The sequence below is a fragment of the Oncorhynchus tshawytscha genome, linkage group LG03 (genome assembly GCF_018296145.1).
Source record: "Oncorhynchus tshawytscha isolate Ot180627B linkage group LG03, Otsh_v2.0, whole genome shotgun sequence".
Taxonomy (NCBI): domain Eukaryota; kingdom Metazoa; phylum Chordata; class Actinopteri; order Salmoniformes; family Salmonidae; genus Oncorhynchus; species Oncorhynchus tshawytscha.
Genome location: NC_056431.1, coordinates 33,694,498 through 33,710,448, shown reverse-complemented (window position 1 = coordinate 33,710,448; position 15,951 = coordinate 33,694,498). Strand labels below are relative to the sequence as shown.

The 15,951-nt window shown below is 41.0% G+C and overlaps 1 protein-coding gene across 23 annotated transcripts in view; it reads left to right on the top strand.

Annotated features, from left to right (window-relative positions):
• LOC112234653 (E3 ubiquitin-protein ligase MYCBP2-like) overlaps positions 1-15,951 on the top strand; it is a 326,118-nt gene that overhangs the window by 117,480 nt on the left and 192,687 nt on the right. For all 23 annotated transcript variants that reach the window (XM_042314694.1, XM_042314668.1, XM_042314744.1 and 20 more), the window contains 2 exons: positions 1,087-1,206; positions 12,096-12,177. In XM_042314694.1, the coding sequence (XP_042170628.1) occupies positions 1,087-1,206; positions 12,096-12,177 (202 nt within the window). The remainder of the gene's footprint in view (positions 1-1,086; positions 1,207-12,095; positions 12,178-15,951) is intronic.

The following is a 15,951-nucleotide window of genomic DNA, read 5'->3' as shown; positions in this document are numbered from 1 at the left end:
ACCCCTACACATATTTACCTCCATCACTCCAGTATCCCTGAACCTGTATATATGGTATTGGAACTGACTTTTTAAATATTTCCTGTATATAGTATGCTTACTTATGTACTTTGTATTTCATATTTTCTATTCTTATTTCTCAAGTTTTTTTATCTAGTAATAAATTGTTATTGATTATTGCATTGTTGGGTTTTGAATTTGCAAGAATGGCATTTCACTGTACTTGTGAATGTGACATTAAATCTTAATGTGTCACAGTGCATGAGGAAAATGGATGTCACACCAGATACTGACTGGCTTTCTGATCCACAACCCTGCTTTTTTATTTTTATATGTCTGACCAAAAGATGCATATCTACATTTCCATTCGAAATTCATAGATTAGTGCCCAATTAATTTATTTCAATTGACTGACTGACTTTATAAGAACTGTAACTCAGTAAAATCTTTTAAATTGTTATGTGTTATATTTTTGTTCAGTATAAAAAGAGGAAGACCATAACATGTCAGTCCTTGGTATAACATGGGGTTGAGAAACACTGTTCTATGATCACTAATGCAGGGGTGTTCATCCACCCGGTTCCTCTCATCCACCATGATGACCTCTGAAACAATAGGACCCCTATGAAAGCCATTGACACACCAAACTCACACTACACTTTTATACAGAACAGGTATGACACTATTTTCAGAACATTTTTAAATAAATGCAGCTGGAAAGAACAGCACTAAGCTCTGGATCCTGTTGCTGTGTAGTTAGGAGTCAAACGCACCTGCAAGTGATACTTCACATTGAAGTTGAAGTTGAAACAAACCCCCCACCAAATGTCCTCCCACAAAGAGAGGTCCTGCTCTGTGAGGTTTTGAGAGCTTTTACCTTATTTCTACCTTCTTTTTGCATGACCTTTGTCCTTCCTTTTCTCCCCTTTTTCTCAGAATCACTTGCTCCTTCCAGCTACCCTCTCTTTCTTGCTCCAGGGCTACTACTGTTCTGATCGAGACACCCATCTCTGAAGCTACCAACAGAGTTCTTCATCTTTCTTAATCCCTACCCCCCCCCTCTCTCCTCCCTGTTTGCCTTTGCAGACGGGAACAGTGAGCGAGGGGAAAAGGACGCCAGTAAGATCACCACTTATCCCCCGGGGGCGGTGCGCTTCGACTGCGAGATGAGAGCTGTGCAGGTTAGCTGCGGCTTCCACCATTCAGGTAGGTCCCCCGGACACACCCTATTACTCACTTCCTGCTTCCTCTTTGATCTCTTCCTCAGTGGTGTTTGATCACAAGAGGAAGACTTTGTTTTGAGGAGTGTCTTCTGGCCACCTATCAAATAGCCATAGGTCATAAAGGTCTTTCAATAAAAATAGTTAAAGGAATGTACCCTTCGCTAAGCCCCATCCCCTTGGTTGCTGTTGCTACCTCAGTAGCATTTTTGTAGGAAGCTCGAGAAAACCCTGATGATATCAAATTAGATTTTTAATACGCAATTAAATTAAACACAGACTAATCCTTGCTAATCAGGGACTGTCTTGGGAATGTCATTACAATTGCTCTCAAGTCATATTCTGCTATTGACAGCAGATGAGTTGTCTTCATAACATAGCTAATTTAGCTAGTCTGGTCCTTCAGAAAGTATTCACACCACTTGACTTTTTCCACATTTTGTTGTTACATCCTGAATTTAAAGTGGATTAAATATATATTTTTTTGGCACTGGCCTACACGTAATACCCCATAATGTCAAAGTGTAATTATGTTTTTTGATATTTTAGCAAATTAAATAAACATAAAAAGCTGAAAGGTCTTGAGTCAAGTATTCAACCCACTTATGGCAAGCCTAAATATGTTTGGGAGTAAAAATTAACTTAACAAGTCACATAAATTGCATGGACTCACTATGCGTGGGCTCACTATTGCATGGACTCACTATGTGCAATAATAGTAAAAAAAAATTGAATGACTACCTCATCTCTGTACCCTACACAAACAATTATCTGTAAGGTCCCTCATTCGAGCGGTACATTTCAAGCACAGATTGAACCACAAAGACCAGGGATCAATACACTTCGTTATTACAAAGATACAGGCATCCATTACAAAGATACAGGAAACCATTCAGGGAATTCACTATGAGGCCAATTGTGACTTTAAAAAAGTTTGACTTTAATGGCAGTGATAGGACACAACTGAGGATGGATCAACAACATTGTAGGTACTCCACAATGCAAACCTAAATTACATAGGGAAAAGGAAGCCTGTACAGAATAAAAAATATTCCAAAACAGGCATTCTTTTGCAACAAGGCACTAAAATAATACTTCAAAAAATGTGGCAAAGCAATTGATGATTTGTCCTAAATACAAAGTGTTATTGGGTATTTCGTTAGGATCCCCATTAGCTGTTGCAAACGCAGCAGCTACTCTTCCTGGGGTCCACCCAAAACTTCAAAAAATACACAACATTAATTGACAAGAACAGCTCAAGGACAGAACTATATAAAAAAACATTTTTTAAAGGCACACGTAGTCTACATATCAATACATACACACAAACTATATAGGTCAAATAGGGGAGAGTGGGGTGTTGCCATGGGGTGTTGCTTTATCTTTTTTTTTAAACAAGGTTTGCAGTTTATTTCAGTAATATGAGATGGAGTTCTATGCAATAATGGCTCTATATAATACTGTGCGCTTTCTTGAATTTGTTCCGGATTTGGGGACTGTGAAAAGACCCCTGGTGGCATGTCTGGTGGTAAGTGTGTGTGTCAGAGCTGTGTGTAAGTTTACTATGCAAACAATTTGGAATTTTCAACACATTAATGTTTCTTATAAAAAGTGTTAGTATGCATAGTATTTATATCAGCCCTCTGATTACAATGAAGAGCAAGACATGCCTCTTTTGGCCCCCTGCAGCTTAACTAGGTATTTCGTTGCAACACTCGACCAAACAACTAGACAATGATCAAGATAAGACAAAATTAGAGCCTGCAGATCTTCCTTCTTGGTGTGTGGTGTAAAAAAAGCAGAGCATCTCTTTATTACGGACAGACCTCTCCATCTTTACAACCGTTGCATCTATATGTTTTGACGTTGACAGTTTACAATCCAAGGTAACGGCAAGTAATTTGTGACCTGTTTCAGGAAACTAGGCGTATGTCTTGCGTCACTACTTCACAGGAACTTTTTAATTTTTTTAAATAAATGTGTTTTCTGGCAAAACTGCCTTCTGGAACACGTGAACTTTCATGTGCCTTAATAACACACTTGTATGCCACCTGTAAATATGAATACAATTGTTAAATTATGAGCCTAGTTGATTTATTCATGGAAAAGTCATCCTTCCCGCTAGCCATGATTTGCTGAGATAATGAGTGGGCTGGACATGCCGAGAGATGAGTTGAGTTTGGTCTGCCATGTAGCATGCTTATGTAATCCTTTCTAATGCAGCTTTAAAAAAATAGATATCACCCTTTGCCTTGATGACAGCTTTGCACACTCTAGGCATTCTCTCAACCAGCTTCATGGGGTAGTCAACTAGATTGCATTTCAATGAACAGGTGTGCCTTGTTTAAAGTTAATTTGTGAAATTTCTTTCCTTAATGTGTTTGAGGCAATCAATTGTGTTGTGACACGTTAGATTTAATATACAGAAGATAGCCCTATTTGGCGAAAGACCAAGTCCATATTATGGCAAGAACAGCTCACATAAGCAAATTAACTTTTATCAAGGAACAACTGTTAATTGAAATGCATTCCAGGTGACTTCCTCATGAAACTGGTTGAGAGAATGCCAAGAGAGTGCAAAGCTGTCATCAAGGCAAAGGGTGGCTACTTTGAAGAATCTAAACTATATTCAGATTTGTGGTTACTTTTTTGGTTACTACTTGATTCTTATTTCATAGTTTTGATGTCTTCTATAATTATACAATGTAGAAAATAGTCAAATAAGGAAAACCCTTGAATTAGTAGTTGTGTCCAAACTTTTGACTGGTACTGTAAGATCGAGCTGGTTGGTCACATTTAGTCTCCTTAACTTCAACAGCCACACCATTCATTACCTGGATCAGCTGAGCAGTAGAACTTAGGTGATGATTTGTATAAAATAAAATGCTCTTAGTTTTAGAGATGTTCAGGACCAGTTTATTATTGGCCACCCATTCCAAAACAGACCAACTCTTTAAGGGTTTTAGTGACTTAATTCGCTGTGGTTGCTGATGCGTATATGGTTGAATCATCAGTATACATGGACACACATGCTTTGGTTAATGCCAGTGGCAGGTCATTGGTAAAAATAGAAAAGGGTAGAGGGCCTAGAGATTTGCCCTCTGGTACACCATGCTTTACATGTTTGACATAAAAAAAAAGCTTCCATTAAAGAAAACAGGTTATGGTCAATAATATCAATGGCTGCACTGCAATTTAACAGTACAGCTCCCGCAAACTTATATCAATTTCTTTCAACCAATCATCATTAATTTGTGTCAGTGCAGTGCATGTTGAGTGCCCTTTTCTATAAGCATGCTGAAAGTCTGTTATTTGTTTACAGAGAAATAGCATTGTATTTGGTCAAACACCATTTTTCCCCAACAGTTTGCTAAGAGCTGGCAGCAAGCTGATAGGTCTGCTTTTAGAACCAGTAAAGGCTGCTTTACCACTCCTGGGTAGCAGAATTACTTTAACTTCCCTCCAGGCCTGAGGATTAAGACTTTCCTCTGGGCTCAGATTAAAGATATGACAGATAGGAGTGGCTACAGCCAGCTACCCTCCTCACTAGCTTTTCATCTAAGTTGTCAATGCCAGGAGGTTTGTCATTATTCATCAGTAACAGAGAGCAAGCTAACCAGCTAATAAACAATGCTACACAAGTATAATTTCAGGTTAGAAAAATACTCCATCATCAATAGGCTCTGCATTTTAGGACTCAGTCGCAAGTAACCCTGCTGCACTGTTAATTTATTTCTGCATTTAAACCCTTTTAAAAAAATGTATAAACTCCATTTGCCATAGCCCTCATCGGCTTCCATGCGTTTGAAGCGCGAGCTTGTCCGAGTGCGTCGGACACAAGTTTGGTAGCAACAGTTGTTATCCATCGGAGTGCTGTGATTGGTTGCCCAAAATTCTGGGGCGGGGCTTAGCTTTCCTTCCCCTATAAGCAGTCTATAGACAGGGTAAGATAGCAATCCATGCTTTGGTTTTGTTTACCTGGCCACTGTCTTCATAACTAACTTTTTAGCATTTGGGGCCCAAAACCAAACCAAGTCAATATCCCTTATATTAATGTTTCAACCCCCTCGTGTCAATGGACGTACAGGTGCATCAATCTAAATAACACAGTAAAAAAGATTGTGGAGATTATAACAGTACATGGTCAAGATGTTCAAATGTTCATAGATGACCAGTAGGGTCAAATAATAATAATCAGTGTTTGCAGTTGGCTTTTCATAGCCGAGCATTCAGCGTTCGAAACAGCAGAGCGAGAGAGAGAGTTGAAAACAGCAGGTCTGGGACACGGTAGCACATCCGGTGAACAGGTCGTAGTTCCATTGCTACAGGCAGAACAGTTGAAACTGGAGCAGCACTACGACCTGGTGGACTGGGGACAGCAAGGAGTCATCAGGCAAAGTAGTCCAGAGGCATGGTCCCAGAGCTCAGGTCCTCCGGGAGAGAATAGTGAATTAGAGGGAGCGTATTTAAATTCACATAGGTGGTTAGAGCATTGGACTAGTAACCGAAAGGTTGCAAGTTCAAATCCCCGAGCTGACAAGGTACAAAATCTGTCGTTCTGCCCTTGAACAGGCAGTTAACCCACTGTTCCTAGGCCGTCATTGAAAATAAGAATTTGTTCTTAATTGACTTGCCTAGTAAAATAAAGGTAAAAAAAAAAAAGACAGGAGAAATACTCCAGATATAACAGGCTGACACTAGCCCCCCGGACATAAACTATTGCAGCATAGATACTGGAGGCTGAGACAGGAGGGGTTCGGGAGACACCAGGCACGATATATATATATATATTTTCTTCACCTTTATTTAACCAGGTAGGCAAGTTGAGAACAAGTTCTCATTTACAATTGCGACCTGGCCAAGATAAAGCAAAGCAGTTCGACACATACAACGACACAGAGTTACACATGGAGTAAAACAAACATACAGTAGAAACAAGTCTATATACGATGTGAGCAAATGAGGTGAGATAAGGGAGGTAAAGGCAAAAAAAGGCCAGGGTGGCAAAGTAAATATAATATAGCAAGTAAAACACTGGAATGGTAGATTTGCAGTGGAAGAATGTGCAAAGTAGAAATAAAAATAATGGGGTGCAAAGGAGCAAAATAAATAAATAAATAAAATAAATAAATACAGTAGGGAAAGAGGTAGTTGTTTGGGCTAAATTATAGGTGGGCTATGTACAGGTGCAGTAATCTGTGAGCTGCTCTGACAGTTGGTGCTTAAAGCTAGTGAGGGAGATAAGTGTTTCCAGTTTCAGAGATTTTTGTAGTTCGTTCCAGTCATTGGCAGCAGAGAACTGGAAGGAGAGGCGGCCAAAGAAAAAATTGGTTTTAGGGGTGACCAGAGAGATATACCTGCTGGAGCGTGTGCTACAGGTGGGTGATGCTAAGGTGACCAGTGAGCTGAGATAAGGGGGGACTTTACCTTGCAGGGTCTTGTAGATGACATGGAGCCAGTGGGTTTGGCGACGAGTATGAAGCGAGGGCCAGCCAACGAGAGCGTACAGGTCGCAATGGTGGGTAGTATATGGGGCTTTGGTGACAAAACGGATTGCACTGTGATAGACTGCATCCAATTTGTTGAGTAGGGTATTGGAGGCTATTTTGTAAATGACATCGCCGAAGTCGAGGATTGGTAAGATGGTCAGTTTTACAAGGGTATGTTTGGCAGCATGAGTGAAGGATGCTTTGTTGCGTAATAGGAAGCCAATTCTAGATTTAACTTTGGATTGGAGATGTTTGATGTGGGTCTGGAAGGAGAGTTTACAGTCTAACCAGACACCTAGGTATTTGTAGTTGTCCACGTATTCTAAGTTAGAGCCGTCCAGAGTAGTGATGTTGGACAGGCGGGCAGGTGCAGGCAGTGATCGGTTGAAGAGCATGCATTTAGTTTTACTTGTATTTAAGAGCAATTGGAGGCCATGGAAGGAGAGTTGTATGGCATTGTCCAAAGAAGGGCCAGAAGTATACAGAATGGTGTCGTTTGCGTAGAGGTGGATCAGAGACTCACCAGCAGCAAGAGCGACATCATTGATGTATACAGAGAAGAGAGTCGGTCCAAGAATTGAACTCTGTGGCACCCCCATAGAGACTACCAGAGGTCCGGACAGCAGACCCTCCGATTTGACACACTGAACTCTATCAGAGAAGTAGTTGGTGACCCAGGCGAGGCAATCATTTGAGAAACCAAGGCTGTCGAGTCTGCCGATGAGAATGTGGTGATTGACAGAGTCGAAAGCCTTGGCCAGATCAATGAATACGGCTGCACAGTAATGTTTCTTATCGATGGCGGTTAAGATATTGTTTAGGACCTTGAGTTGCACCCATGACCAGCTCTGAAACCAGATTGCATAGCAGAGAAGATATGGTGAGATTCGAAATGGTCGGTAATCTGTTTGTTGACTTGGCTTTCGAAGACCTTAGAAAGGCAGGTTAGGATAGATATAGGTCTGTAGCAGTTTGGGTCAAGAGTGTCCCCCCCTTTGAAGAGGGGGATCACCGCAGCTGCTTTCCAATCTTTGGGAATCTCAGACGACACGAAAGAGAGGTTGAACAGGCTAGTAATAGGGGTGGCAACAATTTTGGCAGATAATTTTTGGAAAGAAAGGGTCCAGATTGTCTAGCCCGGCTGATTTGTAGGGGTCCAGATTTTGCAGCTCTTTCAGAACATCAGCTGACTCGATTTGGGTGAAGGAGAAATGGGGAAGGCTTGGGCGAGTTGCTGTGGGGGGGTGCAGTGCTGTTGACCGGGGGAGGAGTAGCCTGGTAGAAAGCATGGCCAGGCGTAGAAAAATGCTTATTGAAATTCTCAATTATAGTGGATTTATCAGTGGTGACAGTGTTTCCTATCTTCAGTGCAGTGGGCAGCTGAGAGGAGGTTTTCTAATTCTCCATGGACTTTACAGTGTCCCAGAACTTTTTTGAGTTAGTGTTGCAGGAAGCAAATTTCTGCTTGAAAAAGCTAGCCTTGGCTTTTCTAACTGCCTGTGTATAATGGTTTCTAGCTTCCCTGAACAGCTGCATATCACGGGGGCTATTCGATGCTAATGCAGAACGCCATAGGATGTTTTTGTGTTGGTTAAGGGCAGTCAGGTCTGGGGAGAACCAAGGGCTATATCTGTTCCTGGTTCTAAATTTCTTGAATGGGGCATGCTTATTTAAGATGGTTAGGAAGACATTTAAAAATCCTTCCAGGATACCCCGGCCAGGTCGATTAGAAAGGCCTGCTCGCTGAAGTGTTTCAGGGAACGTTTGACAGTGATGAGTGGAGGTCGTTTGACCGCTGACCCATTACGGATGCAGGCAAAGAGGCAGTGATCGCTGAGATCTTGGTTGAAGACAGCAGAGGTGTATTTAGAGGGCAAGTTGGTTAGGATGATATCTATGAGGGTGCCCGTGTTTAAGGCTTTGGGGAGGTACCTGGTAGGTTCATTGATAATTTGTGTGAGATTGAGGGCATCAAGTTTAGATTGTAGGATGGCTGGGGTGTTAAGCATGTTCCAGTTTAGGTCGCCTAGCAGCACGAGCTCTGAAGATAGATGGGGGGCAATCAGTTTCACATATGGTGTCCAGAGCCCAGCTGGGGGCAGATATAGCCCCACACACTTTGCAAAAGCACACATCACAAAAACAGAAATATACAAAACACAAGGAAATGTGAAACTAATTACAGCAAAAAAATAAATTGTTTCAGCTGATTTTTTTAAAGAACCTCCACACAAGGGATATCTTCAAACCACCAATTTTACTACCCTGAGACAAGGCTAAGTGTAACCCTCAGCCTTGTCGAACTCGAGGGGGGCGCCAACCCGGGCAGGAAGATCACGTCAGTGACCCAACCCACTCAAGTGATGCACCCCTCCTAGGGATAGCATGGAAGAGCACTAGTAAGACATTTTCAGATATTACACGTTTCTAATTTTGACAGAGAGTGGTTTCATTTCAAGCTAAATTGTACTGTTCGCTAGCTAACGTTAGCTGGCTGGCTCCCTAGCTGACGTTATTTGTTTCCAAGAGCCGGTTGCTTTTTTAGTTAGAGCCAAATGTTAGCTAGCTAACATTGAACCTGGTTGATTAGCTCCCAGGACTGTGGCATTGTTGGCACTGTTAATTTGTTGTTTAACTAGATGACGTTAGCTGGCTGGCTCGTTAGCTAACGCTACGTGATGTATGTACAACAACCGTTGAATATGGCTGTGTCATTAAACGTCTGCAAAAAAAGAGTAATGAAATTGTTGCCAGCAGAGCTGGTTAGACTGTTTTCATGTTATCCAGAGGTAACTAAATCATTGGCCAGAGCCTCAAGTGTGCGGTCAGAGAGCGCTCCGAGATGGGTGGGGCTAAAGCTTAAGATGGTGTGAACAATGCTGAATGGGTGTAAACAAAAGAGCTCTTCACTAGATACCAAAACATTCAAATGCGTTTTTCTCAAAAGTGAGATTATGGATTGAACAACTTTCAAAGCAGAATTACTTTCACATTGTTCCTCAAATGCAGTGTATGATATACCATTTTGTAGCTCTGAGTCTCTACTTTAATCCAATGTAAAAAACACAAATTCAAGTTTTGCTATGTAAGACCGAATCCAGGTGGTGAGTCACATAGGTCTTCAATAAAGACCTAAAGGTCAAGACCGAGTCTGAGTCTCTTACATGGATAGGCAGACCATTGTAGGAGCAAGCCGATGTAATGCTTTGTTGGTTAGCAGTAAAACCTTGAAACCAGCCCTAGCCTTAACAGGAAACCCTTGTAGAGGCTAGCACTTGAGTAAAAAAAACATTTTTTTGGGGGGGGGTTTCTAGTCAAGATTTTAGCAGCAATGTTTAGCACTAACTGAAGTTTATTTAGTGCTTTATCCGGGTTGCCCGGAAAGTAGAGCATTTCAATAGTCTAATCTAGATGTGACAAAAGCATGGATTAGTTTTTCTGCATCATTTTTGACTAACATTTTCAGATTTTTGCAATGTTATGAAGATGGAAAAAATATGTTGTTAAAATGTTATGTTCCTCAGAGTACCAGTCAAATGTTTGGACACACCTACTCATTCAAGGGTTTTCCTTTATTTTCAAAACTAACAATTGCCACATATGGAATCATGTAGTAACCAAAAAAGTGTTAGAAAAATCAAAATATATTTGAGATTCTTCAAAGTAACCACCCTTTGCCTTGATGACAGCTTTGCACACTTGGCATTCTCTCAACCAGCTTCACCTGGAATGCTTTTCCAACAGTCTTGAAGGAGTTCCCACACATACTGAGCACTTGTTGGCTGCTTTTCCTTCACTATGCGGTCGAACTCATCCCAAACCATCTCAATTGGGTTCTAAATAAATCACAGCCAGTGTCACCAGCTAAGCACCATCAAACCTCCTCCATGCTTCACGGTGGGAACCACACATGCAGAGATCATATGTTAACCTACTCTGCATCTCACAAAGACACAATGGTTGGAACCAAAAATCTCATCAGACCAAAACACAGATTTCCACCAGTCTAATGTCCATTGCTCATGTTTCTTGGCACAAGCAAGTCTCTTCTTCTTATTGGTGTCCTTTAGTAGTGGTTTCTTTGCAGCAATTTGACCATGAAGGCCTTATTCATGCAGTCTCCTCTGAACAGTTGATGTTGAGATGCATCTGTGACTTGAACTCAGATTGCAGCCCAAATAAACGCTTCACAGAGTTGCAGTTAACTCAAATTAATATATCCTCTGCAGCAGAGGTAACTATGGGTCTATCTGTGGCGGTCCTCATGAGAGCCAGTTTCATCATACTGATTGATGGTTTTTTGCGTCTGCACTTGAAGAAATTTTCCGGATTGACTGACCTTCATCCTTCATGTCTTAAAGTAATGATGGACTGTCGTTTCTCTTTGCTTATTTGAGCTGTTCTTACCATAATATGGACTTGGTCTTTTACCAAATAGGGCTATCTTTTGTATACCAAACCTACCTTGTCACAACACATCTGATTGGCCCAAACACATTAAGAAGGAAAGAAATTCCACAAATGAACTTTTAACAAGGCACACCTGTAATTGAAATTAATTCCAAATGACTACCCCATGAAGCTGGTTGAGAGAATTCCAAGAGTGTGCCATGCTGTCATCAAGGCAAAGGGTGTCTACTTTGAAGAATCTCAAATATATCAGATATTTTGATTAAACACTTTTTTGGTTACTACATGATTCCAAATGTGTTGTTTCATAGTTTTGCTGTCTTCACAATTATTCTACTATGTAGAAAATAGTAAAAATAAAGAAATACCCTTGAATGAGTAGGTGTGTCCAAACTTTTGACTGGTACTGTATAAATATTTCCTGCGCTTTCTTTTGTATCCTTAGATATAGGACAAACACTTCAAAACGTTGTTTCTTTTGATTATATTTGGTATTTTTTTTGCCATTCATGAATGGTTTTCAATGCGTTTCTCTGGGCTATATTATTAAAAGCCAAATTCAATATTTTGTCATTTTTTTTAGTACTTTTTGGGGATGCCTAAAGTGCTCCAAAAATATATAGTCAAGTAAATTATCCATTCTACGACAGTCCTAAAACAAATACATATGTCAACTTAACTTGTAGAGGATGTCAGAAGATTTCAATCTGCTGGGACCTGACCTGTTTGGAAATGTGTTAATAGGATAATTCTTTTTGACCCTATTTGTTGTTTTCAGCAAGTTAGCACTTATCAGTTCAATGACAAATACACATGTACAATTGAAATTCTGTGGATAATGTAAGATGGCAATACTCTTTGTAACATGACTGTATAAAGGAAAATAACACACATGCGTGTTAGGTAGGTAAACGTGCACAACATATTCAGGTAAGTAATGTGGTGGAATGTATTTGTCTCTTGTTCTGTCCTGTAGTGGTGCTGATGGAGAATGGGGATGTCTATACGTTTGGCTACGGTCAGCATGGCCAGCTTGGACACGGAGATGTCAACTCAAGGTAACCACTGACATGCACGAATGCAAAAATGTAAAACATTTGGACACTAAAAAACAGTTCTAGATGTTCTGTTCAGATAATGAATAGGTTTTAATAGTGTAGGATAACAGTGTTTTCCACAAGTACATAGAGTAGCAACCCGTTGGGGCTTGCCTCTCATGGTTAGACATATTTACCTTCGGAATACTTTATCAAGTTTACCTCTCAGATTGGAAATATTTATAGTGGTAGACCCACATGCTCACACCCCCATCGCTAGTGCCTGCATTATTGTTTGCCACATGGCCTTAAATTATACCAATTTGTTTTTCTCGTTTGCCAATGCTATTTCAATAATAAATCATTTGATTTTTCAATTGTTAATGATGGCGGATTGATTGATTTTCAAGTTAAGTACACTTGTTTTCAAGATGAGTGAGAAGACAATTATCCAGCCCATTGGGTATTTCGCTACACCGCCATATGCCATGTTTTGAAATATGCAGACTGACGTGTTAAAAGAACGTTAAGTTTGTAATTCATTGAAACAGCCAGCTTTCTAGCTCCGCCCATAACTTGTGGATTTTATAGCATTTCCAGAATGCATGGATTATTGAGTTAATGTTTGTTTTACACTTAAGGCATGACTCTTGCTGTTGTGCTGTAGAATTTGTGAATTTGGGCTCCTGTATAATACATTCTATACATTAGTTTATACTGGGCTAAGTGTACATTTTCGTTAATTGTACTTTCATTAGTTATGCTCTAACATTCCCTCCATCTTGTTCCAACATCAGCTATTGTTAAGTCTTGGTTCTAATAGTTTATATTTCTTTCTAAGAGCTTGTTAGTTGGATATGCTCTCTACAAGTTTTTGTATATCTTTATTTGGTAACACTTTACACCCAGCGTCCTAACACTATTTACAGTGCATGTATTCAGACCTCTTCGCTTTTTCCACATTTTGTTACGTTAGCCTTATTCTAAAATGTATTAGAAAAAAAATCCTCATCAAACTACACCCTGTGATGATAAAGTGAAAACATATTTTTAGAAAAAAAAAAAAAAATGTATATAAAAAACCTGAAAGACCTTATTTACGTAAGAATTCAGACCCTTTGCTATGAAACTTGCAATTGAGCTCAGGTGCATCCTGTTTCCATTGATCATCCTTGAGATGTTTCTACAACTTGATTCGAGTCCACCTGTGTAAAATTAAATTGATTGGACATGATTTGGAAAGACACCTGTCTGTATAAGGTCCCACAGTTGACAGTGCATTTCAGAGCAAAAACCAAGCCATGAGGTTGAAGTAATTGTTCGTAGAGCTCCGATACAGGATTGTGTCCAGGCACAGATTTGGGGAAGGGTATCAAACAGTATTTGCAGCATTGAAGGACCCCATGAACACAGTGGCCTCCATCATAGTTAAATGGAAGAAGATTGGAACCACCAAGACTCTTCCTAGAGCTGGTCTCCAGGCCAAACTGAGCAATCGGTTGAGAAGCACCTTGGTCAGGGAGGTGACCATGAACCCGATGGTCACTCTGAAAGAGCTCCGTAGTTTCTTTGTGGAGATGGTAGAACCTTCCAGAAGGACAATTATCTCTGCAGCCCCCTACCAATCAGGCCTTTATGCTAGAGTGGCCAGACAGAAGCCACTCTTCAGTAAAAGGCACATGACAGCCTGCTTGGAGTTTGCCAAAAGGCATCTAAAGGACTCTGGTCATGAGAAACAAGATTCTCTGGTCTGATGAAACCAAGATTGAACTCGGGCCTGAATGCCAATCGTCACATCTGGAGAAAACCTGGCACCATCCTTACGGTGAAGCATGGTATTGGCAGCATCGTGCTGTGGGGATGTTTTTCAGCGGCAGGGACTGGGAGACTAGCCCGGATCGAGGGAAAGATGAACTGAGCAATGTACAGAGAGATCCTTGAAGAGAACCTGCTCTAGAGCGCTCAGGACTTCAGACTGGGGCAAAGGTTCACCTTCCAACAGGACAATGACCGTAAGCACACAGCCAAGACAATGCAGGAGTGGCTTCGGGACAAGTCTCTGAATCTCCTTGAATGGCCTAGCCAGAGCCAGAACCCGATCTAACATCTCTGGAGAGACCTGAAATAGCTGTGCAGCGACGCTCCCCATCCAACCTGACAGAGCTTGAGAGGATCTGCAGAGAACAATGGGAAAAACTCCCCAAATACAGGTTTGCCAAACTTGTAGAGTCATACTCAAGAAGACTCGAGGCTGTAATTGCTGCCAAAGATGCTTCAACAAAGTACTGAGTAAAGGCTTTGAATGCTTATGTAAATGTGATATTTCCGTTTTTTTTGTTTTGTAAATTTGCAAGAAATTCTAAATATATATGTTTGCTTTGTCATTATAGGGTATTGTGTGTAGATTGATGAGGGAAAAAAGCTATTTAATACATTTTAGAATAAAGTGGTAACGTAACAAAATGTGGAAAAAGTCTAGGGGTCTGAATACTTTCCAAATGCACTCAAGGTTTTCCACGTCTTGTTAAGTTACAGCCTTATTATAAAATGGATGAAATACATGTTTTTCCTCATCTCCACACAATACCCCACAATTACAAAGCGAAAACAAGTTTTACATTTTTTATTAGCAAATGTATTAAAAATAAAAAACATATCTTATTTACATAATTATTCAGCCCCTTTGCTATGAGACTTGAAATTGAGCTCAGCTGTATCCTGTCTCCATTGATCATCCTTGAAATGTTTCTACAACTTGATTGGAGTCTACCTGTTAAATTCAATTGGTTGGACATGATTTGGAAAGGCACACACCTGTCTATATACTGTACACAACATTGTCAAAAGTATGTGGACACGTTCTCGTTGAACATCTCATTCCAAAATCATGGGCAGTAATATGGAGTTGGTCTCCCCTTTGCTGCTTACAACAGCATCCAATCTTCTGGGAAGGCTTTCCACTAGATGGTAGAACATTGCGGCGGGGACTTGCTTCCATTCAGTCACGAGCATTAGTGAGGTCGGCGCTGATGTTTGGCGATTTGGCCTGGCTCGAGGTCAGTGTTCCAATTCATCCCAAAGGTGTTGGATTGAGTTGAGGTCAAGGCCAGTCATGTTTTTCCACACCGATCTCGACAAACCATTTATGTATGGACCTTGTTTTGTGCACGGGAGCATTGTCATGCTGAAACAACAAAGGGCCTTCCCCAAACTTCCCCTAAAGGCTGAATGTCATTGTATGCTGTAACGTTATGATTTCCTTTCACTGGAACTAAGGGGCCTAGCCCGAACCATGAAAAACAACCCCAGACCATTATTCCTCCTCCACCAAACTGTACAGTTGTCACAATGCATTAGGGAAGGCAGCCACCTCCTGGCATCCGCCAAACCCAGATTCATCCGTCGGACTGCCAGATGGTGAAGTGTGATTCATCACTCCAGAGAACGCGTTTCCACTGTTCCAGAGTCCAATGGTGGCGAGCTTTACACCACTACCACTGACGCTTGGCATTGCCCATGGTGATCCATGGATTTTGGTTGGGGCATTGCAGGATTGTGTGCAACTGCTAACCCATTCCATGAAGCTTCTGCCAAAGTTATTTTGCTGAAGTTGCTTCCAGGGGCAGTTTGGAACTCGGTAGTGAGTGTTGCAACCGAGGACTATTTTTATGTGCATCAGCACTAGGCAGTCCCGTTCGGTGAGCTTGTGTGGCCTACCACTTCACGGCTGAGCCGTTGTTGCGCCTAGACACTTCCACTTAACAATAACAGCACCATTATAGATGGCGCCGGAGG